Here is a 27,949-nt window from a genome sequence, read left to right as displayed (position 1 = left end):
ATGCTAAGACAAGGCCCTTTCCTTCTTCTGGCTGCGTCCATGTCGTATTTCAACCCTGAGAAAGCTTTGGCAGCGCCTTCGGAAAACGGTGAGTCTTGGCAGGTTTTGAGGTCTCCCGTTTGCCTGTGGACATCCATTGCTCTGCTGCTCTCATCTGCCAACCTTTCCTCCATCTGTGACCACCTGTTTGTGTATGTGTGGGTTACCTGACCAAATCTAACACCCCCCCCCCTCTTTTACGTTCACAGTGGTAAGGTGGCAGACTCTGGTTGGGGGGTGGGTGGGTTCTTTCCAGACAAAATATTATTGACAGCGTCTGAGCTATAAATTCCTTTCTCGAGGGAGGGCTGGGATTCCTGTATAAAGCAAATTAATCATTGCTGGCTTTCATCAGAGGTGTGAACCAGCAGCCATGGCTGCAGGTTGATGAGATTTTTATGACCCTCCCCTCTGTGAGGTTAGGAACTGGGGAAGCCTGAAAGCTAAAGAGGAAACAAAAATAGAAGCTACTTGAGGGGGGTTGTTTTTTGTACACGGTGCAGTCTACAATTAGTATATGGACACAGATCTAGGGAATTCACGTTCATGTGTGGGGATTTGTGTGAGTGAAATGGGTGTGAGGCAAGTCGGTAGCATTCACAGTATAGTAGGAAACCGTGTTTAGTCTGACAGCCATCTGGGAGAGTGGTATGACTCAATTTTGATATACTTTTGTGTGGGGTGTGGTGGGAGAGATTTGTGGGGTAGGGAGTGTGGAAGGCCTTGGGGAAGGGTGAGGGCCAGTGTGTGTGAGATGGAGAAGATGGTGGCTCAGTGAGGGGAAGGATGCAAAAGGGGATGGGTAGATGGAAGGGTGTTTGTGAAGATGGGTCAAAATAAGAAAGGAGGTGTGAGCATGTATGTGTGTGTGCATGTGAAGAAGAGTATACGTTAGTGTGCATATGGGTGGGGATCGATGTATACATGTTGGTGGGAATGAATGAGTAAAAGTATGCAACATGACCTCATCCACTAGACACAGCACTGGAGGTGGCTCTGAAAAATCTCACTTCACCTGTACTTTCTTGGCGCTTCTGTGCTAAGCCACATCTGTGAGGCCTAGCTTTCCATCTGTAAAATGGGGACATTAAAGGACTAACTTAAAAGTGTGCATGAGAGGACAAATGGGGATCACTTCGCTTTTCAAAAAACCTGCATAAATAATTACAAATGTTAGTTTCTCACAGTGAAAGCTACCAGCATTGCTGGATTAGGAGAACTGCCAATCACCAGATATGCCACTAAGCCTGTCTTATCCATATCCCTATTGGATTAAAAAGTGCAAACCTATTTTTGACAAGGTAGCTAGTGAATCCTTGTCATTAGCTGGTGACTTTGTTTGCACAGCTGGAAAGTTTCCCCCAAATCTATAATAAAATCTTACTGTCTGTTATGTGAAGTCCTTACTTGCTTTTACTGTCTGTTATGTGAAGTCCTTCCAAAATGTTTCTTCTTCTTCTTTCCTTCCCTTTTCTATGTGTGCTAACATGTGTGCTAACATTTGATCCTATGTCGTCATGTGGACTGGGAAGTGCCACAGATCTCTGGCTGCTATTGGTTTAGCTGCTCTGATGTCAGGTAGAACAGGCAGTCTTGTGGTACTTATACCTTTCTTGCCCAAATGCTTTCCTTTCTTGACACAGCAAATAAAGGAATATGGGAGAATTTCTAGTAGGTTGTTAATTGGGGCACTTGGCATGTCAGTATAGGCTGAGGTTACACTGTTGAAGGGCGGAAAACATAATTGTGTGACATTGGGGTTAGGTACATGGCCCTTCCTTCTACTTCTCTAGAGAAAATCCTCTGGTTGCCGTAGACTCTATTTTCCCAGGCCTCTCTCAGGGTCAAAAAAGGTGTGAAAGAAAAAACAACAACAGTTATTTGTCTTTAAAAAGTAAATAATGCAGGTGTGCAGTCCCAGTTAGGATCAGAGTTACCCAGGAAGGGGAACAGGTGTTTTTCAGTGCAATTCTCAGCAGAGTTACTCCAGTCTAAGCCCATTGATTTCAATGGGCTTAGACTGGAGTAACTCTGTTTAGGATTGCACTGATAACCTCTCACAGCTACAGAGTTTTGCAGTTTAAAGGGGAAAATACAGGCCAGTTTAAAAAGTCTTTTTCCTTTAAAGTGCTAATAAGAACACAGGGGCAGTGATTAAGGAAAATGTGCAGGGATTGGAGGATTAAATTCCTCCTTCATTCCCTATGTGGCTCCAGTCAGACTAGAATCCTTCACATATGTATTGACTGCATAAAGATGAATATCTTCCTGGTGTCTGTTTTGGCCCTTGGGCAACCTGCTTATTTACTTCTGTCCACTTCTTTTTAACATTACATCCTTATTGGAATAGAAAATCCATATGAATCTCCAGAGAAAGATCTGATAGTTGGAGCCAGTAAAGGATTCAGCGTCTCTTCATAGATCTTTCCTGGAAAATCTAGGTAGATTTCCATTTCTGGCATCATTTTTTCCATGTGTGTTCTTCCTCTGGAGTCATCCCAAAAATAATCCCAAAGAAGGTAATTGAACACCACGGCTTGTTCCTAAAGAGGTAGCCACGTGTAACTCCAGAGTTTGAGACAAACCACATGTGTAACTTGCAGATTTAAGCTGCTTTAGTAGTAATTCCCTGTTCCTAAAGGACTCTGGGTAGGTGGAAGAGCAACTAGAATTCTAAGTACCTTTACTTTACCAGACTACAACTCCCTGGGTGCCTTTTGAGAAAATGTCACTTTATGATCCAGATCAAGTGGATGAATAGAATGTGTGGGGCAGATAAGGGAATTAAAAGTGGTTGAAAAATGTTTATTGGCAAACAGATGGGTGGATTAAGTATATGTGGAAGGAGGCAGGAGGTAAACAGGTGGCTAAAAATAGAAGGCATTTGTAAGGATGGTTGGATGATGGATTTGTGCCATTGGCTCAGTTGCTCTGATGTCACAGATAACATAGCAAAGTGTCCAGTAGCACCTTTAAGACTAACCAACTTTATTGTAGCATAAGCTTTCAAGAATCACAGCTCTGTCCATCAGATGCAGAGCTTTGGCTCTCAAAAGCTTATTCTACAATAAAGTTGGTTAGTCTTAAAGGTGCTATTGGACTCTGCTATTTTGCTACTGCAGACTCACACGGCTAGCTCCTCTGGACAGATAAAATACAGAGCTTTGAGAGAAAGAAGTATATGGAGAAATATGTGGACAACATGTAGAGGAATGGATGAAGATTTGTTTATATTTTTTTCTGTAACATTTATATCCCACCTCAGGGCCACCAAGGCAGGATAGATGTAAGGATAAATGAAAAAACAGAGAGGCTAGGAGCACAGGGTGGCTCAAGACTGGGGTCTGAACTGAACAGTTCATGTGTTGAAATTTCCAGGATCTTTGTAGATCTTGGAATCTAAGGACAACCCCCCCCTTCCCAAATCTGCCCTCCATCCCATAACATTATGTTGAAGGATCCCAAATTGTAACGGTTGTTTCTAACATTTTCCCACCCTTCCTCTGTCTCTTGTCTTCTAGATGGTTTGTCTCAGGGCCGAAGTCCCCTGGCCCCCCCATATGCTGTGGTTCTGATCTCATGTTCAGGCTTGCTGGCCTTTGTCTTCCTCCTCCTCACCTGCCTGTGCTGTAAGAGAGGGGATGTGGGCTTCAAGGTAAGTCTTGTTGGGAGGTGAGGATGGGTGGGCATTATATATTTTCTGAAGTGGCCTGATGGTGTTGGAAAGTGCTGTCAAGTGATAGCCAACCATTGCTGGGGTTTTCAAGACAAGAGACTAACAGAGGTGGCTTGCCATTGCCTGCCTCTGCAACCCTGGTCTTCCTTTGTGGTCTCCCATCCAATTACTAACCAAGGCTGACCCTGCTTAGCTTCCGAGATCTGATGAGATCGGGCTTGCCTTGGCTATCTAAGTCACATTCTGTTTATTAAGTGAAGCTATTTATTTATATATGATATTTATAGTCCACCTTTATCTCTGAGACTCAAGGGGGATTACACAGCATAAGTCAATACAATCTAGAACAGGCTTCCTTGGGAGGTGGTGGGCTCTCCTTCTTTGGAAGTTTTTAAGCAGAGGCTAGATGGCCATCTGACAGCAATGTTTATCCTGTGAACCTAGCCAGATCATGAGAGGGAGGGCAGGAAGGGTTACATCAGTGCTTAGTTCTCGTGGCCCCTTCTTACTTGCCCAGGGTAAGGCCAATCACAACCTTGGGGTCAGGTAGCAATTTTCCCCAGGCCAGTTTGGCTAGTTTGGACGATGTTTTGCTATCTTATGGGCATTCAGTAAGGGTCACTGGGTGTGTGTGTGGAGGTGGGGAGGTAACTGAATTTCCTGCATTGTGCAGGGGGTTGAACTAGATGTCCCTAGAGGTCCCTTCCAACCCTATGATTCTATGATACTGTACCCACTGACTATACCTACTGAGGCCTCGAATCGTAGGATAGGATGTAGAATAAATGCACATGCGGCCATGTAAACACGACCTCAGCCTCTCTTATGGCCTCAGACCTTCTTTTTGTGACATCCTTTCAACCGTCTTCTGTCCACCTGGTAGGAGTTTGAGAATCCTGATGGAGAGGAATATTCTGGGGAGTACACACCACCTGCTGAGGAGACCTCCTCCTCTCAGTCCATCCCAGATGTTTATATTTTGCCTCTCTCTGAGGTTTCCCTCCCATCTTCCAACCAACAGATGCCCAAGACTGGTAAGATTTCATGTGTGTCTGTGTTTGTGTGTGTGAGGGGGGAGTCAGTATCTTTCTCCATCCATAACTTCTTTTGCACATCCTGCCTTGCTTCATCCTTAGTCTCTGTCTGCCAAGATTCTCCCTTGTTCTTCGCTGCTTGCTGCAGCTTCCCAACCTTTGTGCTTTCTTTCTTAATTGGGCTGCCTCAGTTTCTTCTTCACCCCCTTCCTTCCCTTGGGAATTTATTGTGTGTCCAGCATGACTCATATTAACCTATTTCCTGTCCCTTTTTCTGATGTAGCCTTCATATCCCTGCTGAGGAATGCTTTATTGGCGAGCGACAAACGTTTCTCTCATAGTCCATTGAGAGGCATGACAAACTGGACAGGTGGTCTCAAGGACCTCTAGAAATGGGATTCTAGATTATTCATTGGGGTGAATGGGCAGGTTCTTGGTTTCACATTGGATATTTGTGAGGAAGCTCTGCCTTGTAGCCCGTCTGGGAAGGTAGGGAGCTAACCTCTCCCTTCGAAATGGTATACTTAGAACTAAGCTACAAGTGACACCTAACACAGGTTGGACACTTGTCAGCTTCACTCAAATTTTGATGGGAAATGTAGGCGTCCTGGTTTTACAGCTTGGCTCTCCATTACAGCTGCAAGACCAGGATGCCTACATTTCCCATTAAAACTTGAGGGAAGCTGACAAGTGTCCAACCTGTGTCAGGCATCACTTGTAGCTTGGCTCTAAGCCCCATGTTTTGTGGGGCAGATACTTGGTGGGAGATTGACTTTGTTTCATTGTTTCTGTATCAACATGGCAAGGGGAATGGAGGAGGTGGGGATGGACATCAGTAGTAGGTGGCCTGGAGTTGGGTGTGTGGACACCATCCCTGCCCACTCCCACTCCCACTCCCACTGCTGCTTCTAACCAAGGACATCTTTTCATGTCTTTGTGTGGAAACAGCCTTGCTTCCAAGGTTTCCATAAATCTCTCTAGCTTATTTCACCACACCATTTTCTCCAGTTGCTTTTGGGCTCCAGGCGGGCCTGGAGTCTTAATGGATGTGGGAGGTAGCCCTTTGGGCCATGTGTCACGTCTTTAGCTCTCTTTAACTGGAAAACTTGTGTTGTCCTTTCAGATCTGGTGAAACACTTGGGACTCAGCAGACAACACCTCAGTTATCTGCAGGAGATTGGAAACGGCTGGTTTGGAAAGGTGAGGGAGAACTTCTTCAGATCGTGTTGTGTGCATCCAGGTTTTTTCCTCTGCCTACAAGAGTTGGATTTATCCCAGAACTGGATGGCTCGGGGCATAGTATGGGAAATATAGAGAGCCAACATCATATTTTTATGGTCTTCTTCTGTTTCACAGGTTATTTTAGGTGAAATATTCTCGGATTTCACCCCCGCACAGGTGGTAGTGAAGGAGTTACGGGTGAGCGCTGGGCCACTGGAGCAGAGGAAGTTCTTGTCAGAGGCCCAGCCATATCGGTAAGTAGTGAGAGAAACTGATCTGAGAAAGTAGGGCAAGGGATACCAATTTGAAGATCTGCCCCATCCAGTACAGGGCCGTTTCCACACGGCTCCCCGCTGCTTGTAACAACCCAGAATATCGTGAAAAAAAAGTGGAAGATCGCAAATCTCGCGTGAGAAAACACAATCTTCCACGTTTTTTTCGCGATATTTCGAGTTGTTACGAGCAGCGGGGAGCCGTGTGGAAACGGCTATCGACTGTGAAGGAGGGATCTCTGAATAATGGATTGTTTTCCTTATAGTGTCCTTTTCTATATCATAATCTTCAAAAGTACTTTTTTTCATTGCAATGAATTTCAGAGGGGTAGCTAAATTAGTTTGCTGAAGCAAAAAAGGAGAATTGTGGCACATTAAAAAAATCAACAAGAGTCTACTTTATTGTATATATGAAGTGTATTGGACAACTGAGGACCTACTTCTGACATCTGATGAAGTGCAGCTATAAGCCCAGAAAAGTTTGATAAAATAACAATGTTAGTCTTTAAGCTGCCACAACAGTCTTTTTATTTATTTACTATTTAACTCTTGATATTTTGATGTTGGGTATTAAGGTTGTATCTGTTTTGCTGATAGAAAAGTAGATTTCTTGTTCAACCATTTTTAAAGAGAAAAAAGTGGAGAAGCGGCAAACATATGACCATCCCACCACTCCTTCAAGACCCAGCAATTTTGCAAACATTTTGTTTTATTCATTAGTGTTTCCTTTCTCACAGGTGGCGCACTCCCCCACTCCCACCAGTGTGCTGGAGTGCCTTGTATATTTATCCAGCCAGGATTTTTGTTTTAAAAGAAAGGGGCAGAAAACAAGCTATTGCTCTAATTTGTAACATGCTGTAGAGACCTACAAGAATTTCTGTACAAGGATGAAATAAAGTTGGGGTATACTTTGAATGATCTTAGTCCGTCAAGCCACTGTGCTTTATGGACTATTTTATTGAGAATAAATAAAAGAATTTGGTTGATCATGCAAAGACACAAGCCCTAGAAGGCACCCTATGTTCATAAGGAACAAGGGAAGTGACTGAGAGGGACACAAACCAATGTGATATGAAGAAGTAACAAGTGTGTTTCTTTTCCTACTCTTTTCATCCCTCTCTTCATCCATCTGTTTTCTTCAAGAAGCCTTCAACATCCGAACATCTTGCAATGCCTTGGCCTGTGTACAGAGACCATCCCCTTCCTACTTATCATGGAATTCTGTCAGCTGGTGAGTAAACAAAACCCCAAGATGAATTTGAGCTGGCAATACCAATATATGTCCAGTTCTCTGATTTCAAATTTGTTTTTGGAAATAGATAATATTGTGCCTCTCTACTGAACCCAGATATCAACTTTGTATGTGGATATTCAGGATCTTATGACTCAGCTAAACAAGCTGCCAGCTATCTATCCATGACTGCCAAATCTGAGTTTTGAAATTCCTGGAGATTTGGGTGCAAAGCATGAGGAGGGTAGAATTTGGGGAAGGGAGAAAATTCATTAGGATGTAATTCCATAGAGTTTACCCTTTGAAAATGCCATTTTCTCCAGGGGAACCGATGTCTATATTCTGTAGATCAGTTGTAATTAGAGATGGGTACAAACTGGGAAAATTCCGAACTGTGCAGTTCTTGGTTTGTTGCATTTCACGAACCATGAACCACGAATGTTCATGGTTCCCCTGGTTCGCAAACTGGTTTGTTCGGTTTGTAAAAACATCACTTCCGGGTCAGCAGAAGGTCTGCAGAGAGCTCATCCCCTTCTGTTGTCTAGAAAACTGGTTGATCAGTGCCAGGCTGTCTGCAGTGACAAACCAAAATACGAACCAAAAGGACTGGGCTAAAATTCATCACAGTTCATGAAAAATGAGCTCCCATGAACCGCCGGTTCGCAAACCATGAACCAGCCTTGTTTGTGACGAACTTTGGTTCATAATTTACTTCATGCTCATCTCTAGTTGTAACTCCAGGAGATTTTCAGCCCCCCCCCCCCACCGGGAGGATGGCAACCGTGTTATGACTGGCTCTCAAAAAGTCATTATTTTTCTTTAGAAGCAGATAGGAGGGGATTTGTATCAGTATAATGGCACTGGAACAAGGGGAACCCTACCTCCATGCCATTTTCTAGATAGAATCCCCCCTCCAGTTATTAGTTCTGTTGAACAACAGGATTTTAGTCCAGTGGCACCTTAGAGACCAACAAGATTTTAAGAGTGTAAGTTTTTAAGAATCAAAGCTCCTTCTTCAGACACCTCTGACTCTCAAAAGCTTACACTCTTAAAATCTTGTTGATCTCTAAAGTCCCACTGGATTAAAATTCTGCTGTTCTACTGCAGACCAACATGGCTACCCACCTAACTGGTTCTGTTGAGTGAGCCCTTGAAGTTGGCAAGAGGTTTCTATCCAGTCAACACTGTGTGTGTAGTGCGTGAGTAAGAATTAACTTCCCTACCAAGTGCTACAGTCCCTATCCAAACTAGTCCTCTGTACGGCTGCTTTTAAAGAATATTAGATACAGTGGGAGATCTGAGCAGTGCGGTCTTGCTTTTTTCATCTATCTGAGAGCCTTGAGATTCCAAATTTGTAATGTAGCAGTCATTTCCTGCTCCCCTCCTGAAACATCTGATATTGAGTTTATGTTGGGAAACCTCTCATCTTAAAATCTAGATTTTGCATCTCATTGCTGACACCCTTGAACCCCAGTTATCAATTTTGAATTTCTTTGTGAAAACCTTATTTCAAAAAGTCTCCAGATTCTAAATACCTGTAAGAAAATGCCTCACCCAACAATCACATGTTGAATTTGGAGATTGAAAATATTGAATGCAAGATACGTTGCTACTTGACATAAGAATTTGAATTTTGATCAGTTGTCTGTATCTTGGTGTGTGTATGTGTGTTATGTGAAAAAAAAGAGAAAAACTGTTTATGAAACAAAAGTGAGAGTATACACAAAGGGTGACATTACTTGAATTATAGATATGAGTCACTTTTGAAACAATTTTTCTTCATGTTTATGTTTCTATTTGGATTTTACATTTTAATATTCATCATAGTTGTGGTGATCAGGTTCAGCAATAAATTGTTTATTCATCCACTCATTAGTCGCCTTTTCTGGCTCTCTGTCACCCAGTCCTACTTGTGAAGTATTCTAAGCTGCTTTTCCTTCTGAGGAGAAGTAGAGCTATGTTAATTTTTGGCTTGTGATGTGCTAAGTACTTGAGTAATTTGGAAAGTGAGTAATCTCCCTTAGAAAGGTCTGTTGTGAGCTATCATTGGCTCCCAGATAAAAATTCTTTTTGGCTATCCTCTTCACATCACTTAAGGCCAAACTAGACATGATGGTGTCCATAGCTCCAACCTGTGGGCACTGCTGCCATTTTAAAGTGCTTTTAAAATAATGGAAGGTCCCAATCCTGATCAAGCCTCTTGCATTGTGGGCTGAGGTACTCTTGTTCCCCTTCAACTTTTCAAGTGCCAAAATGGCTGCACCTCCTCAGCTCTTTCCACACTTGAAAAGGGGCAGGGGCAGGAGAGCGCCTCAGCCTGCCACACTGCGGGGGTGATTAGGATTGAGCCCTCATGTCATTTTTAAATCACTTTAAAATGGTGGTGGTATCCACAGGTTGGACCCATAGATGTCATCACAAGTAGTGTGGCCCCTAGACCCCACCGAAACATCATATGACAACGTTACTTGAGTTGCCTAGCTCCATGGATGACCAAAGGCCCCCAGAATTTTGTCCTCCTGTCTGTAGAAATGTCTCCCATCCTTATTAAAGCATTTCCCTCAAAGAATTTCTTGCAGGTTTTGCCCAAGTAGACATCTTGGAATTCTTCTCTGGCTTTGTGTTAAGAAAATTCATCAACAACTTCAGGATGTGTGAACCCCTTCTCCCTTGATGTTATTGAAAAACCTTTTATTTCCCACAAATTCCTTGGATGGTCTGCCGAAGGAAAAGGCTCCAAATTTGCCTCAGATTTCATTCTAGCTGAAATTCCTTTAGCAACTCCAGGGCTGTAAATATATGGGAATGGAAGTCAATTCACCGGGCCGGTTGAACATGACCAGAAGTGGTCTCCAATGAAGGACATTCTTGTGTGCTTGAGTGCAAAAAGAAAGTGTGATACAGGGTATAGTTCACAAGCTTCTAGAGTTGGTTAACTTCATTTATTACAAGTTGAGAGCCATCAGATAGGAGATGATGGAATAATCCCTCTCCCCCAAATCCATAGTATAACAGTGGAAGGCTGTAACAGTAATTTGTGAACTGCAGTACAGCATGTGTGTCTATGGTCCATATGGCAGAGGTGGGGGGAAATTTTGAACAGAGAATGAGGAATGTATAGCCATTGGTCTTCTCATTTTTGAGTTCTGTCCTCTAAAAAGCCGTATTTTTTTCCATATCTGGACAGTCCCCCAGGTGTGCCAAAACTTCTCCTTGGGTTACCTCTTCTTGCTGTCATATTGGTCAAAGCAGCCTGCTCACTTTGCTATGAAGGGAAATTATTTTATTATAATCCTTATTGTTTATCATTATAACTTTGCTATGTAGAAATTATAACATGCTAAATTCTGGATGATCTTCCTGAACTAAACAGAAGCTTTGCATTAATTTTGCTGACTTCTTCCAATTCTCCCACCCTCTGCCTATCCAGGGAGATCTGAAACGCTACCTTCGAGCTCAGCGCAAAGCGGATGGGATGACCCCTGACCTGCTCACTCGTGACCTCAGCACACTGCAGCGCATGGCCTATGAGATCACACTGGGAGTGCTGCACCTGCATAAAAACAACTACATCCACAGGTAGGGTGGAGGCTGGGCAGTGAGGCTCCTGCGTTAGACTCCTGGGTTCTTGAGGAAGAAAATGAGGGCCAGTCTGAGAGATCAGGAGGATTTAGGATCCAGAATGCTTGGCATTTCACGCATGGAAGTAGATTGTGCTGGCTTAAAAGATGATGCATGGTCAAGAGCCAGTTTGGGGTAGTGGTTAAGAGCGGAAAGAGTCTAATCTGGTTTGATTCCCTGCTCCTCCACTTGGAAGTCAGCTGGGTGACCTTGGGTCAGTCACAGCTTCTTCCAGGTCTCGCCGCCCCACCCACTTCACAGGGTGATTATTGTTGTGGGGATAATAATAATAACACACTTGGTAACCGCTCTGAGTGTGCATTAAGTTGTCCAGAAGGACAGTATATAAATCAATATTATTAATAGTATTGATATAATATTAATATTAATATTATAATATTAATATTAATATTAAGAGCTAGAGTGCCTTGGTGCTCTTACAGACAAGTTAGGCTAAGTAGTAGAGTCCAATAGCATCTTTAAGACTAACCAACTTTACTGTAGCATAAGCTTTCGAGAGCCACAGTTCTCTTCATCAGATGCATCTGACAAAGAGAACTGTGGTTCTCGAAAGCTTATGCTACAGTAAAGTTGGTTAGTCTGAAAGGTGCTACTGGACTCTTTACTATTTTGCTACCACAGACTAACACAGCTAACTCCTCTGGATCTAAATTAGGCTAAGTTGGTCATAGCCTGAGGACTGGATGGGTAATTACAGAGGAATGTCTGACAGTCTCTCAAGTAGTTTGGAAGTATGATCCCAAAAGCGATTCTTAGTTTTTCCAGGTAAGGGATAGTGTCCTCTGTTCTTCCTTGTCCATTGAAGTGTTTTTGTTTTTTTAAAATAAGGAAACTGTCCTCCATTTCCCGTTCTGCTTGTTAAGTGTCACTAACTGGGGGGATTTTTATCCCTCCCTAGCGATCTGGCACTTCGGAACTGCTTGCTGACCTCAGATCTCACGGTGCGGGTTGGAGACTATGGCCTCTCACACAACAACTATAAGGTGAGGGATGAGCCGGCTGTACCAACAAGGCAATTCTAGGCGGTTTCAGTAGGAACATGAGGCAATGAGACTATGTGTATGAACCAACTTCTATACAAGTATTATTGACACTTTGCAATCAGCGTGATCAAGTGGCCTTAGGGTTGCCAGCTCCGGGATATGAAATTCCTGGAGATTTTGATGGTGGAACCTGGGGAGGATGGCATTTAGGAGGACAGGTACCCCAGAAGACCTCAGATTCCACCATCCAAAGAAGCCATTTTCTCCAGGGGAGCTGACACCTGTCATCTGGAGATCATCTGTGGTTCTTGGAGATCTCCAGCTACCACCTGGAGGTTGGCAGCTTGAGGTGGCCTCCATTTGCTTGTATATTCTGCCTCCAAGACAACCGGTTTTTCAAAGGGTCTGGAACGGTTTAGCATGGTTTAAATGACTGGACACAAACAGGGTTGCCAATTCATAGCTGGAACATTCCTAGAGATTTGGGTGCAGAACATGGGGATGGTGAGGTTCGGGAAGAGGGCTCAGCAGGGATGCGATGCCATAGAGTCCACTCTTTGAAGCTGCCATTTTCTCCAGAGGAACTGATCTCTGAGATCTGTTGTCCCTTGGGGAGAACTTCAGAAGTAGTTAATCCTTCTCCCTGTGCCATTTTCCCAAGAAGGATCACCCCCTTATTTTGCTGTTCAGATTGGGGAAATGGGAGGGGGCCACCATCTGATATGCTGTTTTAGGTATTTATGTATTTATGTTTTTTGTATTTAAATCTTATTTATATATGTTTATATATTTTAAATGCTCATTGGGCGTTTTATTGTACCCCACCCTGAGCCTGTTCGTGGGGAGGGTGGGCTAAAAAATCGAATACATAAATAAAAAATAAATTCACCAAGTGAGGGAACATTTTTTTATAGGAAAGAACTATATCGTTGAAAAAACCTCTAGATTCTGAGTTCCTGACCAGAAAACACTCTTCTTGGCTTCTCTAATCAATTGACTGATTTACTAAAAGAAGCTCTATCCCACCTTTCTGCCGTTCAGTAGTCTTAGACTGAAGTAAAAATGGGCGTAGATTGATGTAACTCTAGATAGGGTTGCACTGTGGGATAGCATACAATCATGTTAGAACGGAATAATGTTCAGTCCCAGAGTGGGACTGTAGATTATCTACCCCAAAGCAAACCAGCAGGTTCCCATGTCCTATGCTTCTCCATGCTGGAGGGTCACCTACCCACTGTTGTGGGCAATGCCCACAGGAAGTGCCTCTGGGTGGGGTATGCTGCTAAGCAATGCTTCCTTGGAAGCAGCTGTCATCAGACCAACCCAAGGCCCAAGTGGAAAACAACATCAGGGTTGGTTGTTGTGGGTTTTCCGGGCTGTATTGCCGTGGCACCAAAAGACTTGCTACACCTCTGAAGATGCCAGCCACAGCTGCTGGCGAAACGTCAGGAACTACAATGCCAAGACCACGGCAATACAGCCCGGAAAACCCACAACAACCATCGTTCTCCGGCCGTGAAAGCCTTCGACAATACAACATCAGGGTTGTTGTGGGGATATTGATGACATACTTTGTAAACTGCTCTGAGTGGGCATTAAGTTGTCTTGAAGGGCGGTATATAAATCAAATGTTGTTGTTATTATTGTGGGGTGAGGGATTTTGCAGATCTTTGCACAGTTTGCTGAAGGTGGGTTGAGGGACCTGACCACTCCCCTCACTGATGCTGGGGAGCCTGGCAATCCTATCAAGGATAAATTCCGCAGGGGTGCCTGTGTTATTCTATTGCTGTGAAATCAGCAAAGAGTCTGGTGATACCTTAAAGACAAGCGCATTTAGTGTGGAATAAACATTCATATGCCGGATCTCACTTTGTTGGACACAAGTGCATGTGTCAATGTGGCCTCTGGCATATGAAAGTTTATTTCCCTGTAAATGTGTTGATCTCGATGGTGCTGCTAGATTCTTTGCGGTGAGGCTGCCAGAGGTGATTCTGGCTGTCTAGGTCTTGGCAGTCCCAGCAAGGCACCTCCACCCTCTATCCTCAAGCACTTCACCCCAGACCAGTCTCGGACCAGAGCAGATAATACGTCTGGCATTACTCCACGGGAGGACATCCACTTCAGCTCTGTTCCAGTGCTAATTCTTATTTTTGGTTTGTAGGAAGACTATTATATCACTCCCGACCGGCTCTGGATCCCTCTGCGCTGGGTCGCCCCAGAGCTGCTGGATGAGATGCATGGGAATATCATTGTGGTAGATCAAACCAAGGAGAGCAACGTCTGGTAGGACATCCCCTGTGGGCGAGGGCCTTGTTTTAGATTCTCACGAACCTAGGTAGCCGGGCTGAGGAGACAACGTTGCTTTACAAGCTGGAATTTGCTTACCAAAATTACTATCTGTATCTGATTAATTTGAATTTTTAAAGAACATTCCTGGTTTACAATACAATACAATACAATACAATACAATACAATACAATACAATACAATACAATACAATACAATACAATACAATACAATACAATACAATACAATGCATACCCCCAATGAACTGCTATTGGCCTCCTCCCTGGTTTGTGTGTATTTGTTTATATGTCTATATGTTTTTATTGTGTGTGTGTGTATATATATATATATATATATATATATATATATATATATATATATATATATATATACACACAAAATGTTATTTTAATGTTTTAAATGTTTTAATATTTGTCATTTGCCACCTTGGGGGCCCTATTTGGGTGGAAAGGTGGCACATAAATGTTTTATATCATATCGTCTCATATAGCTCAGGTTAGTTTGATCTCGTCAGGTCTTGGAGACTAACTGTGTCATCCTAAGCAGAGTTACTCCAGTCTAAACTCTAACTCTGTTTAGGATTGCACTGTGGAACTGTAAGCAGGGTTGGCCTTGGATGGTAGACAGCCAAGGGAGACAGGCAATGGAAAACTGCCTCTTTGTTGCTTGCCTTGAAAACCCTATGGGATCTCCATAAATCAGCTGCAGCATGATGGCACTTTACACATGCATACACATACCATCAAAGTGCATGCCACTTGGGGCCCCTGCCCCAAGGAGCTTACAATTTGACATTGAGGAGACAACAAAGGGAGAGGAGAGAGATGAAGGTGGGAAGGGGAGGAACGTGTGTCCATTCCATTCACGTGTGCTCAGGCTTTGTTTTGCTCCCGATGGGTGTTGTGCTAAAGGTTTCAATGCAAATATGTATTTATTTTATTTATGTATTTATTGCCATTACAATATTTGCGTACCACTTTCCAAGGCTGTTTACAATGTAAGCACAAAAAAATTAATTGCTCTTGAGTTTAGAGTTTTGCAAAAAAGGGTATGTAAAGGATTTGACAATTAAATACTTAACGTTCTTTACTGGTAATAATCTATTAAGAGTCCTTTTTCAGTGTCTGTCAAAATCAAAACCTGAAATTTTGGAAGTTCAGATACAAATGGGTTGAGTTTTCATGCTGCTGTTCATTTTAGTTCGACACAGGCCCAAAGGTTCCTACAGGAATGCTCTCCTACACAGCGCAGAGGCATCTGTGTCCCCTTTGTTTTTGGGCTGCAGGATTTCTTTTAGGTCCTGCCTGCTCTGTTAGCTTCCCCATATCCTGCATGAGTGACAGCACAAAATGCGCACCTTCTGGCAGGAAAAGGGTTGGGAAATGCCTAGAGGTTTGGGGGTAGAGCTTGGGAGGGTGGGGAGTGGCAAGCCTTGGAGAGGCAAGGATAAAATGTCATAGAGTTCACCATCCAAAGCAGTGAGTTTCTCCAAGGTAACTGATCTCTGTAGTCTGGAGATCAGCTGTAATTCTGGGAGATTTCTGGATCCCACCTGGACTTCGGCAGCCCTACCCATAGAACCCGCAAGAGCTTCATTTTCGGCCTGCTTAACACCACAGAGGGGAGCTTAGACTTGGCCTGACCTGTAATTATCTCTCTCTGCTTTGCATTATTGGCAGGTCGATGGGGGTGACCATCTGGGAGCTTTTTGAGTTTGGTTCCCAGCCTTACCGGCACCTCTCTGATGAGGAGGTGTTAACTTTTGTTGTCAAGGAGCAACAGATGAAGCTAGCCAAGCCACGCCTTAAGCTTCCCTACTCGGACTACTGGTGAGTCTTGCTAAACCCCAGCACGTTTCTGTAGTCTATTGTTGCAAAGAATGTGAAACCCACAAGCTGAGCCACATCTTCCTCATGGATTTCCTTCACTGGGGACATCTATGGTCATCTCCTGGGTAGCCTGTAGATCTTCTTTTCCCTCCAGGACATTGCGTTGTGCATTAAGGTTGTTCTTCTCATTGTCTCTGTTTCTCCTAATGTTCTTCCATTCTTCCCCCTCTCTCTTCCTCCTACTGTTCCTCTGACTGTTTACCTGTTTCTCTGCCTGTTTTGTCACTCTGACAGATCTTTGCAATGCACCTTTTTACCTTCTCCTGTCCTGTTCTTCTGAGGTCACTTCAGCCACACTAGTGACCTGTGAATTTTCTTGTTGGGTTTTGTATTTTCCCAACTATCCTTCTAGCAGCTATCCTGATTTCTTTTTTCTTTTTGGCTGTTGATGTCCTTTCTGAATTTGTAAAAATTCTTCTAAAGGCATGTCTAGACTTAAAATATTAATACTTATACCCTGTCCACAAGGAATCTGTAATTTCATGTGAATGCTCAGAAACAAATTTATTTCCCAAGATTCTTGGGCTGGTGGTAGTGAGAGCCATAACATCTAGACGGAGATAGTTTTGCCATGTAGATACACCCTTAGAGAGATGCTCTTTCTATAATGCTTTCCCAAAGCTACCTCTTTAATTACAGTGTCTTTGGTGGGTTGTTCTATTTTTCTCAGACTGTTCCTCTGCTTTGCCGCTAAGCTGACCACTTGTTTTCCTGGCAGACCATTTTCGGAGAATTCTTATCTTTCTGAGTGCTAAACCACACGTGGCATTTGGAGGCTGTGATTAGATCTCTCAATATGTAATTTCACCTTAAAAAGCCATAAGAGGGAATTGATATTACAGCTGTGATACTAAAGTTTGTTTGGGGGTGCTTACTCCTTAATCAGTCCTCCACAGCTTCTTTTTGAGATTGTGCAAGCATGGGGGATTCTCCGCTCTGTCTGGTGGCTGCTCTAAGGGGGTGAGTGGGGGCATCCGGTAGGGGTGAAGCCTGAGGGCCAGAACGTTCTACCTTGGCAGCTGGGATGGCCTCTGATCATTTGTGAGAAGGAAGGCTCTCATAAGAGACTGGGAGGTTCGAGGGTGTATGTATAGCTTGTGCTGTCTTTAAAAGGGCAACAGTCAAGGAGAACACATTCAACTCTCCATTCCAGGCAGTGCAGAACAGGACTCGAACCCCACCCCCTTCTGATCAGAAGCTGCAGGGCTGAGCTGCAGCAGCCAAGAGATAAAGTCAGGAAAAGTAGGTAGAGCCTCAACATCTCCCTCTCTTCCCAGTCACACAGGTGAAATTACAAGTATGGAAATATGATCGTACAGATTCCCAACGTAGTCTATCTCTAAATTATTTCACCCTGCCTAACACACACTGGGTTTAAAAAAAAATAAAAATCTTTCCTTAGCCGTTCTCTTTCTTTTCTCTGGATTGGCCAGTGTCTGTGACATCACTAGCGAAGCGAAAAGCAGCAGAACACGTCTTCTTATGTCCTGTACCATTGACAATGCAGTCCAAAGCGGAATTACATTCTTCTAAGCCCATTTACTACGATGAACTCAGAAGGGTATAACTCTGTGTTGGATTGCACAGTTAGTATACCATTTTAATGTTTTTTTTTAAATCACTTTTTTAGTGAAATTCCTTTTGAGTTCTGTTGAACTCTTCTAGTGTAGGAGTTCATCTAGCCCATTATACAAAACTCATGGGTGTGTGTGTGTGAGGGCAACAGAACTATCTTTCCACTCCATGGCAATGGCCCTGACAGTGCAGGAACATTTCCTCTTGTTTAAAATTAGGCTGTGTGCTTCTCTCCCAGAAATATTATTTTAAAAGGGGTATTTGGTGAATGTTATCTCTGCTCTTGAAATTTCTGCAGGCTTATATTGAGTCCTGACAGATTTTCTCCAAGTAGGATCTTTCCTAGCACATGCTCTCTAGGATCTTTTTAAAATGGAGATCCCAGGGATGAATCCAGAACCATACATGTGCCTGCAATTGTATGCAACATGGATTGATGGGTCTTCCCTTAGTCCTTCTTTCTGCTGCTGCTGCCGCCAATTGTCATGTTACAACCATCTCCCCACATTTCATATTTCTGATGGCGCTTTGTATCTTACTTGTTCTGATGCTTCAGCAGTTCTTCCTTTATTGTGACGGTTAGGCTTTCATCTCTGCTTTTCCTTCCGACTGTTTGGCTTCCTACCGACTTTCCAACTGTTTTGTTTAATATTCCCCCCCCCCCGCCTCCTGATAGTTCTTGCCTTTGTCCCTAATGTTATTATTTTTGGGCTCCTTCCTTTTCCACTTCTGTTTTCCATCTCTCTCCATCTTTACTGGTTCTTTTAGGGACCACTGGCATCATTTCTGCTGCTTCTTCCTGACTGTCATTTTGAAACTCTTTTTCTATTTGTTTTAAAGGTCCCAGTGTTTCCCCTTCTTTCTGCCTACTGTTCTCTCAGGCTGTTTCTCCCACCCCAGCTGGTATTTTCCCCTGTTTCTGCCTGTTTTTCCGACTGTTCCTCTATCCTTCCTCCATCCCTGTCCTGCTGTAGGTATGAGGTGATGCAGTCCTGCTGGCTCCCTGCTTCCCATCGTCCAACTATGGAAGAGCTACACCTGCAGGTGAGCTACCTATTGAATGAACGCTCCAATGCTCAGGCAGAGGAGAGCTTTGAGTGGCGCTGGAGCGCCCTGAAACCCAAGCGCTCCTCCCCACCACCTGCCTCCTCTTCCTCTGCACGCCACCGACGCCCATCGGAAGAGATCTCGGCCTACCCGCTACTAGACAGCTTCCATGGAGGTGACATGGATGACATCCTAACTGTGACAGAGAGCAGTGGGGGGCTGAACTTTGAATACATGTGGGAGAAGGCCCGCCTGGGAAGGTGGAAGGGGCCTGCCTCAGCACCGCCGGAATACCCCTCCAGCAACGGTGGGCTAGCTGTGCCCGGGAGCAATCCTTTCTATGAACAAGCATCACAGCATGGGCACAGTCTAGAGACTCCCAGTGTCGTGCCAGTCATCAGTGCCCGCAGCCCCTCTGTCAGCAGCGAGTATTACATCCGCCTGGAGGACCACGGCAGTGGTGAGGGCCCTGTCTGTGCCCCCAGCCCTGGCTCCCCACCCCAGCCCCTCTTCCCCTCAGACTGGGACTGCCCTGGTGCTCCCTATCGGCCACAGGAGCAGTCCAACACCAATCCCTTCTTGGCCAGTGGCAGTGGCGACAGCAACCCCTTTCGTGTGGATGGCGAGATCCAAGAGACATCGTTGACTGAGACGCCGACCACGGGGGGTGAGGCATTCCTAGCCGAGTCTCTGCTCACTGTGTATCGAGAACTGGAGGACCAGCAGCGTAACTGGGATGCTGAGATGATGGAAGAACGAGGGGCAGGGGAGACACTGGCCGGGGACCCCTCAGAGTTCCAAGGTTCACCCTCGTGGGAGCAGGAACCTTCACTGATGGAAGACCAGAGTTCTGGCAGCAGCACCGATGATGGTGGGAGCAGCATTGGGGGTGGACGGCGTAACCTCTTGCCATGCCCACTGTGCAGCCGGGTGCGTTGCACGTGTGCCATTCCTCGAGGGGACGTGGTGAGCGGTTGGAGCAACCATGGCCCACCCTTGCGGCGTCCTCATCGTGATAGCTATGGCACTGAGGACGACTCCTCACTGAAAGTGGAGCGGGGTTCACTCTCTGATTGTCCTATGCTGCCCCCTAGGGACTGTGATGGCGATGGTGGAGAGCATAGTGAATTCTATGACCCGCTCATGGGTGTGAAGACCTATGAACTCCAGGACTACCCAAAACAGAGAAGTGGAGGAAACACCCGTCCACCTGGATCACCCTTCCCGGCTATGTCATCAGGGTGTTGCAATGTGATTGTTCCCATAGAAATACCACCATTGTCCACTCTGGCTGAGTCCAATGATGAGGAGACTATTGCTATTCTCCCAGAAGCCATTGAGGGATTCTCTGCTGGTCCTCCAACCCTTAGTCTCTCCCCAGCAGCACCAGAGCGGCAAAGGGGAACCCTAGACTCAGTGGATTCCTTGGACATTCCTTCAAACACCAGTTCCTCAGATGTTTGCAGCCCAGCATCCCATTACTCCTCACCAGGGCAAAAATTTGGGGACAGTGGTTATGAAACAGAGAGTACTTTCTCACCAGAGTTCATATTCAAAGAGGAACCTCCGCTGCCACCTTCTGGAGAAGAGGAAGAAATAGAAGTGGAAGAAGGTTCAAGCAAGCTCCCAGCAACACCCATGTCCCAGTCCACCAGTGACCTTACCTTGTCAATAAGTGAGGAAGGGGCGGAGCTAGAGGAAGAGGTGGGGAGGAGCTTAGGACCAGCAACACCTCACCGTGACTCTGCCTACTTCTCAGACGGGGAGTCAGAGCCCTCTGTGGCACCACCTGCTGGAAATAAAGTGGAGGAACCCCCTGAGAAGACCATTGTGGATGGAGGATTTGTGGTACAAGTATGCAAGGAGCAACTGTTGGTTACATTGCAAGAGAATGTCACACGCAACCTGCTCTGTAGTCAGGGAATATCAATGCTGGTGCCTTCACCGGTTGCTCCATTGAAGGATCAGGCCGTTCTCAAGCTGTTCACCCTGGAGCCAGAAGAGGGGCAGGAGACAGATGAAGAGGCGGCGGCCAAGAAAAGCCATAATGGGGGCACCATGGAATCCAAGCAGCTGGAAACTGTGGAGGATAAAGTGAAGGAGGAAGAAGAGCAAGAGGAGCCTCAACAGCCTGTGGCAGGAAGTGGAGAACCTGAAGAGATGTGGCCAGATTGGGAGGAAGAGAAAAGGAAAGAAGGGGAAGAACTAGGCCAGCTGGGGACCCCAAAGGTAGCCGTGTCTGGTATGGAAGACCTGCGGGATTCACAGGAAGACTCTTCTGGAGCAACTGAACACACCCCAAAGGAGCAGGAACCTGTTGTTCTTGTAAACCAAGCAGGAGAAGATATCAAAGGTAAGGAAGGATCCCATCTGAAGTTATAGGGAGGGCTGATAAAACAGCCAAGAGGAAAGAAACCACCTTGTTGCTTAATCCAGAGCCAATGATTTCAAAACCTCAGCAAAGCATTCTGGGAAAGGGGAAGGGTGGAGTAAAAAGGCAAATAGGAGTTGCTATTTACCTCCTTCAATCTTGGTGTATTATTAATTAAAAGAGTAGGGATATCTCTGCCATTTTGAAGTCTGCTTTAAGTGGAAAAAGCAAAACATGCAACAGTGTCCAGGATCACATTCATACACTGAATCCTGTATGAAATTCTGTATACAGTTCTGGTTGCCTGACCTCCCAAGTGCTGAAAAGAGCAGCCAAGAGGACTGAGGATTTTGGACTCACCTTTCCTGCAAGGAAAGGCAAAAGTATTTGGGGCTTTGGAGGTCAGAGGGGGGAAAGGCTACAAGAGAGGGATACAATAGACATTTATAAAATTACAGATGGTGCAGAGATGTTTTTCTTGCTCTCATAAGTCCAGGACTCAAGGTGACCCGATGAAATTGCTTGACAACATATTCAGGACAGATAACTTTACACAATGCGTAATCAATGTATAGAATTGGTTGCTTTTGGTTTAGGGGGCATTAACAGGAAGTTAGACAAATCCTACTGTATCTCTTTCACAGGATGTCCTAACAGTTATTCGTTATTGTACTTTGCTCAGTGATCGTCCCAGCTGTTGATTATATTGTATTTTCACTTGCGCTGTGTAATCTGCCTTGGATCTCAGTCATAGTCGTAGTAGTAATAATAATAAATTCACCAAGGATAGGTCTCAGTTGCTGGGGAAGAAAGTTGCCTTTATTTATCTGGCCACCGTTGGTGACAATATTCTGGATTAGATCTACCCTTGTTCTACCACAGGTCTCTCCTTATATCCTTCTGTGCTATGGCCAATGTTGTAATTAATCTAAGCGGATTTTGGGCTAATAGGTGGGGGAGGTATGCAGGTATATTTGGTTCTTGGTGAAATAACTATCTTTCTGTCTCTTTCACTCCAACCCTTCCCTCCTTATTTTGCTTTCACCCCATTTACCCTTTTTGCACCCTGCCTGCCTCCTTTCGGCTTCTGACCCTTGCCTCTAGCCAAGCTATCCCGGTTGTCACTCTCTCTTCCCCCTCTAGCCTTGCAGACGTTCCCCCCACCTGGTGGGGGCAGGAAAGGGCTATTTTGGGAAGGGGCTGCTTTGGGGGAGGGGCCAGTACTGGGAGGGAGAGAGGCAGCCATAGCAGCTGAGGAGGAAGAGGAGGAGGAAGACGCTGATGAGGAAGAGGAAGGAGGCTTGGCTGGAGGTGGCGGGAGGGGTGTCCCTATTGTGGTGAGCGAAAGCGATGATGCCCGTAACCTGCGTGGCCTCCTCAAGTCACCGCGCTCGGCTGAGGAGGCGGCAGCTGAGCTTGACCGCAAGCGAAAGATGGTCTCCTTCTTTGACGATGTCACTGTCTACCTCTTTGATCAGGTGAGCTTTCAGGCGCAGGGTGGAGGGTATACCAGTTGGGGGGCTTTCGTTTGGTGAGGGAAGCTTCTGCCTATACTGTCTTGTTTTCAGCCACCCTACCTCTGATTCCACTTTCTTTAGCTTCCACATATCCTGGGCTGTCCTTTCCACCCAGGTGTTCAGATCTCGGCTTCCTTGCGTGTCCAGATAACACACACATCTTCCTAGACTTGGTTCAGTTCCAGCCATGTACAGGCCTTTCCTTCTCTCACAGAAACTGTCTGCGAACATCCTAGGGGTGAGGCTTCTCCTGAGCAGCTAGAAAATTTTGTGCATATCCCCTGATAACAACAGCTGCCAAAACTGTTGCTAAGAGGTCTCCTACACAGTGACAAGCAATAGCCAGACTGTACACACCAACAGAAATGTTGAGTTAAAACAATGGGTCAGATGATCCATATTGGGAGGAACCCAAAGTGAAGGGGTGGGGATGTATAATTTTCGTGTCATTTCTGCTATGTAGGAGACACCCACCAATGAGTTGAGTTCACAGGGAGCACCAGATGGCGAAGCACCCACTCCTGGTGCAGTCACAGAACATGGACTTGATACCTTCCCAACAGCTGACGGCTTCAGTGAGTATTGGGACAAAGAGGAAAGAATAAAGAGGGCACATCCCAACCCTTCCCACAAATCTTGGAGTGACCAGTGGGATATGAGGAATCCCAATCAGATAGCCCAAGAGGAAGTTACTTTGCTTAGAAAAGAAACAGAGAGGGTAGTCTATCAGTGGCTAGAAGTCGTGGTAGCTAAACGGAACCTTCGTGTTCAGCGGCAGTTGCTGGCTTGGGGGGCACAAATAGCAGAGGAAGGCTGTTATCTTCACGCCATTTGTGGGCTTCACTGAGGGATTACAGTGGGCCGCTGTGGGACAAGTCGTTGGTCTGATCCACGAAAGCTCTTCTAGGGTTGGCAGCTCCAGGTTGGAAATTGCTGGAGATTTGGGTGTGCAGTGTGGTTTGGGTGGGGTTTGGAGGAGGGGAAGGACCTCAGTGGAGTATAATGCCATACATAATAGGCCAGTTCTAGAATTTTAGGAAAAATGGAAAGCTTTTTTTGATTATGTAGCTGAAAATTAAGAAAAACGAAGAACAGTCATCAGTAAAATGGCTCAGTTATCAAATTTGTAATTTAAAATGTTGAATATAAATGTATTTTAATTTAAGTAAATAAGGGGATGGTAAGGAGAAATACTTTATAATTGGTGGTTTGTATATTCTGTTATATATAGTTATCTCTGATTTATACAACTGTTATATAATCCCCTTGTTTTTCTTTCTGTATCCCCTTTTATTATAAAAAAGAGTATAATGCCACTCTCCTAAGCAGCTGTTTTCTCCAGGGGAACTGATCTCTGTGGCCTGGAGATCATTTGTAGCTCCACAAGATCTCCATGCCTGGCCTGGAGCCTGGAAATGTTTTGCTTTTCTGGGGTTTTTACTTCCTCTGATTTCCTGCAGTCAAAGTGAGAAAACAAGCTAAGCTAGAGGGAACAAAGGCTCAAGCAATCTGGAATAGGGTCATTGGACTTTTCACATCAGACGTAGAAACAAAGGGAGCACAGGCAACGGGCCTACCACATTATCCTTGCATCCTCCTCAGGCTGTCCATGAAGACTGGATCAGACATGGCTTGTGGTTCTGTGCTCAAAAACCAATTCCCATGCTTTGCAAGGACCCATTTTGGATTAGGACTGTGGTACATGGAGACAGGGGGCTTCAGCTTTCTCCCCACACCATTTTCCTGACCTGAAATGGCCCTAGGTAGAATTCTTGCTGCTGTTTGCCCCGTTAGGGACACACATGTACTGATGGGTTTCACGTAACTTTACCAGTGGGACATGTAGCAGCTCCTTGGGGATATTTGAGGACTGGACAACAGTGTGGGGTTGGAAGGAAAGCTGAAGCTCCCTCTCCATTCACACTGCAGGTCCAGTTCCAAAGCCCTCATGGTGGACCCAAGGAGGACGTGAAGAGAATTTTAGGTATAGCAAGGCCCACAATCCATCTCCTGAAGGAGGTTTTGGGCTTTCCAAGTAAGACTGGCTCTGTAAGCGCAGGCCAAGGCCTGAGTGTAGGATGAGATCCAGCCAGCTTTTTAACCTTTACTGTTTCTCCTTCACCACACAGGTGGCAGTTTTGAGTGGGATGATGATTTCCCCTTGATGGCCCAGAATCCATCTTACGTCTCTGTGGTGTCTGACCCCAATTCTGCGAAGCCCCACACTCTCTTGTCCTCACCAGTGCCCATGGCTCCCACATTGTTGCCAACAGCCAAGAGGGCCGATTCCGGTCTTGTTGATGCCCTGAGATTTTCTCGCTTCACAGTCTCTCCTGCTCTGGAGCCACATCTATCTTCAACCTGTGACACTGAATTGGGACCCACGGCTGGTAAGTGGACATGGATCTTTGTGGTTCTTATCCAGACAGTGGAGCTTCCAGGTAGCAAGGAAGGAGTAGGATTCCAAGAAAATACTGTGCCCTGGGGAGGGCAGCACTCAAGAATGATCTTCACTCACCTTTAAAGCATGTGTGCACTCCCAACCCCAGTCCGAGTTTCTCAACAGCAGATCTTGTGGTAGGGAGCCAGCCCTACCACAATGGGGAGCAGAGAGGCGGGGACGCTGTGGGCCTCGCCTGCAAGCAATACCAGCCCGCAGGCCAAATCCCACCTGCCTGGCTCCCGCTGCTGCCCACTTCCTCCAACTGTATGCAGGCACCATCCAGCGCACATTTGGCTGCAGCACCAGGATTGCAGCCGGACTGGCCATGCCCAGGAACTGCCACAACCAGCTGCTCATCCTGCTGCTGCTCGGGGAATTGTTGAGAGCAGATCTCTGCTTCCACCTCTGGGTCTGGCCCTGGGTGTGGCAGGGCCTGGCTGGGGACCAGGTGTGTGTGAGTGTGTGTGTGTGGGGGGTTACACCTACCTGGGAAAGGCCACTCTGGGCTTCCCCCCTCCAGCCACTCCCGCTGCTGATAGCATGGAAAAGAACCCAGTGGTGGAAAGCAGCCTCGCAGGCCGCTCCAAGCTGTGGAGTCTCTTCAGGCACCCGCTTTACAGCACCCCTGAGTGGCCAGTGGAGAAACTGCTACTGGACTGTCGGGGGCCCTTTTCACACTGCTTACCTGCTGCCGCAACGACACGAAATATCGCGCAAAAAACACGGAACGTCGCTTTTTCACGCTCGAGATTTGCACGTCGTTGTGGCAGCAGGTAAGCAGTGTGAAAAGGGCCTGGGTGAAAACTGGAAAGCTGGCAACCCTAGGAAGGAAGGAAGATTGGATCTGGGGTAGGGGATATATATTCAATTACATAATTTGGCATGGGGAAACTACCTCTAATCTTTAATCTGTGGAAATCTTGGCCATTGAGAAGGATGACCTCTTGAGGAAAACGGATGGGTGCTTCTGCCTCTGAACAACGGAACCATTAAACAGTGAAATGTGGTGAGAAAGCAGCTTTCAGCGTGCACATCATTTTAGGCACCAGGAGTGTTGCGGAGATATGACTGAGATCTTGAATTAAAACAGAGATTTTTGGATTCTCTGACAATCAGCAGCTCTACAAATTTCATCACATCCATTTTGAAAGGTGGACAACCAACAATCTGAAGATGCTGACTGGCGACAAACAGGGCCTCAACCAGGGCATGCACCTGTTGAGAGCGCAGCCCTTGGCCGCATCCTGGGATTAGAGTAATGTCCCTACTGAACCCAATCTGACACAGTACATAAAAATGCAATTTGAGGAAATAGCTGCTTTGGGTTTGTTTTAATTCCATCACAATATATTCTGTATGTGGCTGGATATTGTGCATTTATGGTTATTATTTATTATTTCTATAGCACCATCAATGTACTTACCCCTTCTCAATCTACAAGAAAACTGCCCTGACCTGAGGAGCAAACGATTTAAAAATTATTCTGATGTAGTCTATCTCTGGCCAATTAGAGGAAAGTTTTCTCTGACATTTCACAAAGTCCTATTTCTAGGAACTGATTTTAGAGATAAACTATGTGATTTAAAAAAAAATCAGTCTAGTATACACACACACTTCAGTCATTTTGGAAGTAAGGAAACCTTGTTAGCCCCACGCCCTGTACAATGTAGTTCTTTGTGCACTTACTAAGAAGTATGCCTCATTGAACTAATTGGGACTTAACTCTTACTAAATATGTCCAGAACTGGGCTGTTACTGAGTCTGTGATACATGGAGCGTCCCAAAAAGATGGAATGGGGGGGGGGGGAGGCGCGGCAGGGCAGCAGCATTGGGGAGAAGATAATCTTCTGTGTACTGAGACAATAATAATAACCACACTTATATACCTGCTCTTCTACATACATTAGTGCCCCACTCATAGTCACTTACCCAAGGCCACCTGCTGAGCTCATGGCGGTAGTGGGATCCGAACCAGCAGAGTGCTGATTCGCCACTCCACTACTTAACCATAATCTTCCATGCACACAGGTCTAAAAAAAATCTCCCCCTTATCATTATGCTGATGAGTCAATTCTTGAGGCTTCGTTTTCTTTGTATTCATTTTTAAAACTTCTGTATTGCCTTTTCAGTTGCAACAGCTAATGAAATATGCAGAATAAATAGCAGGGGTAAATAGAGTCACCTGATTAAAATATGACCCCCCTCCCCTCTTTTCTCTTCCAGACCCCATTGAGAACTGAGATGGCATAGGGACAAGATAGCTCTGCCTGTCCTTTCAACATACGGGGACGACGCCCAATCATCCCGTTGACTTGCGGATGCCAGGAGACCACACGCTAGTTCTTGTGGCAGATGGACAGATGGATGCATTTGTGTGCGTGTGGCGTGCGTTTGCGTGCATGGTGTGGGGCCGTCGTCGCTAACTGGAGCCTGAGATACACAGACCTTTGCCCTCCTCCCTCTCCTGCCCGCCAACATGTCCCACTTGCAGGGGTGAGGTGTGGAACTTTTTGTACAAGCAATCATGAGCCACCAAGTGACGAGGGAGGCTTTGCCACAGTTTTAGGGGCCCTTGCCCCCAGCACTGGCTATTGAATGTATAACCCCTGCCCCTCCTTGCCTCTCTTCCTCTCTCCGATACGTCCCTTAGGAGGACCCTCTGTGCCAAATGGAGAGGGTAGGGGGGTGGGGTGGGGGACACT

At 45.5% G+C, this 27,949-nt stretch overlaps 1 protein-coding gene across 1 annotated transcript; it reads left to right on the top strand.

The window, feature by feature from the left end:
- LMTK3 (lemur tyrosine kinase 3) lies at positions 1-27,487 on the top strand. Its single transcript, XM_054994112.1, has 15 exons — positions 1-88; positions 3,561-3,694; positions 4,599-4,749; positions 5,873-5,949; positions 6,106-6,224; positions 7,386-7,473; positions 10,904-11,052; positions 12,014-12,098; positions 14,260-14,381; positions 16,085-16,234; positions 18,844-21,269; positions 22,392-22,765; positions 23,268-23,379; positions 24,934-25,194; positions 27,471-27,487. Exons 1-15 carry the CDS (start codon positions 1-3, stop codon positions 27,485-27,487), a joined length of 4,353 nt encoding a protein of 1,450 aa, XP_054850087.1.
- Positions 27,488-27,949: the final 462 nt, after the last annotated feature.

The sequence above is a fragment of the Eublepharis macularius genome, chromosome 12 (genome assembly GCF_028583425.1).
Source record: "Eublepharis macularius isolate TG4126 chromosome 12, MPM_Emac_v1.0, whole genome shotgun sequence".
NCBI classification, from domain to species: domain Eukaryota; kingdom Metazoa; phylum Chordata; class Lepidosauria; order Squamata; family Eublepharidae; genus Eublepharis; species Eublepharis macularius.
Note: the sequence above shows the minus strand (reverse complement) of the source record. Positions and strands in the feature narration are given on the sequence as shown.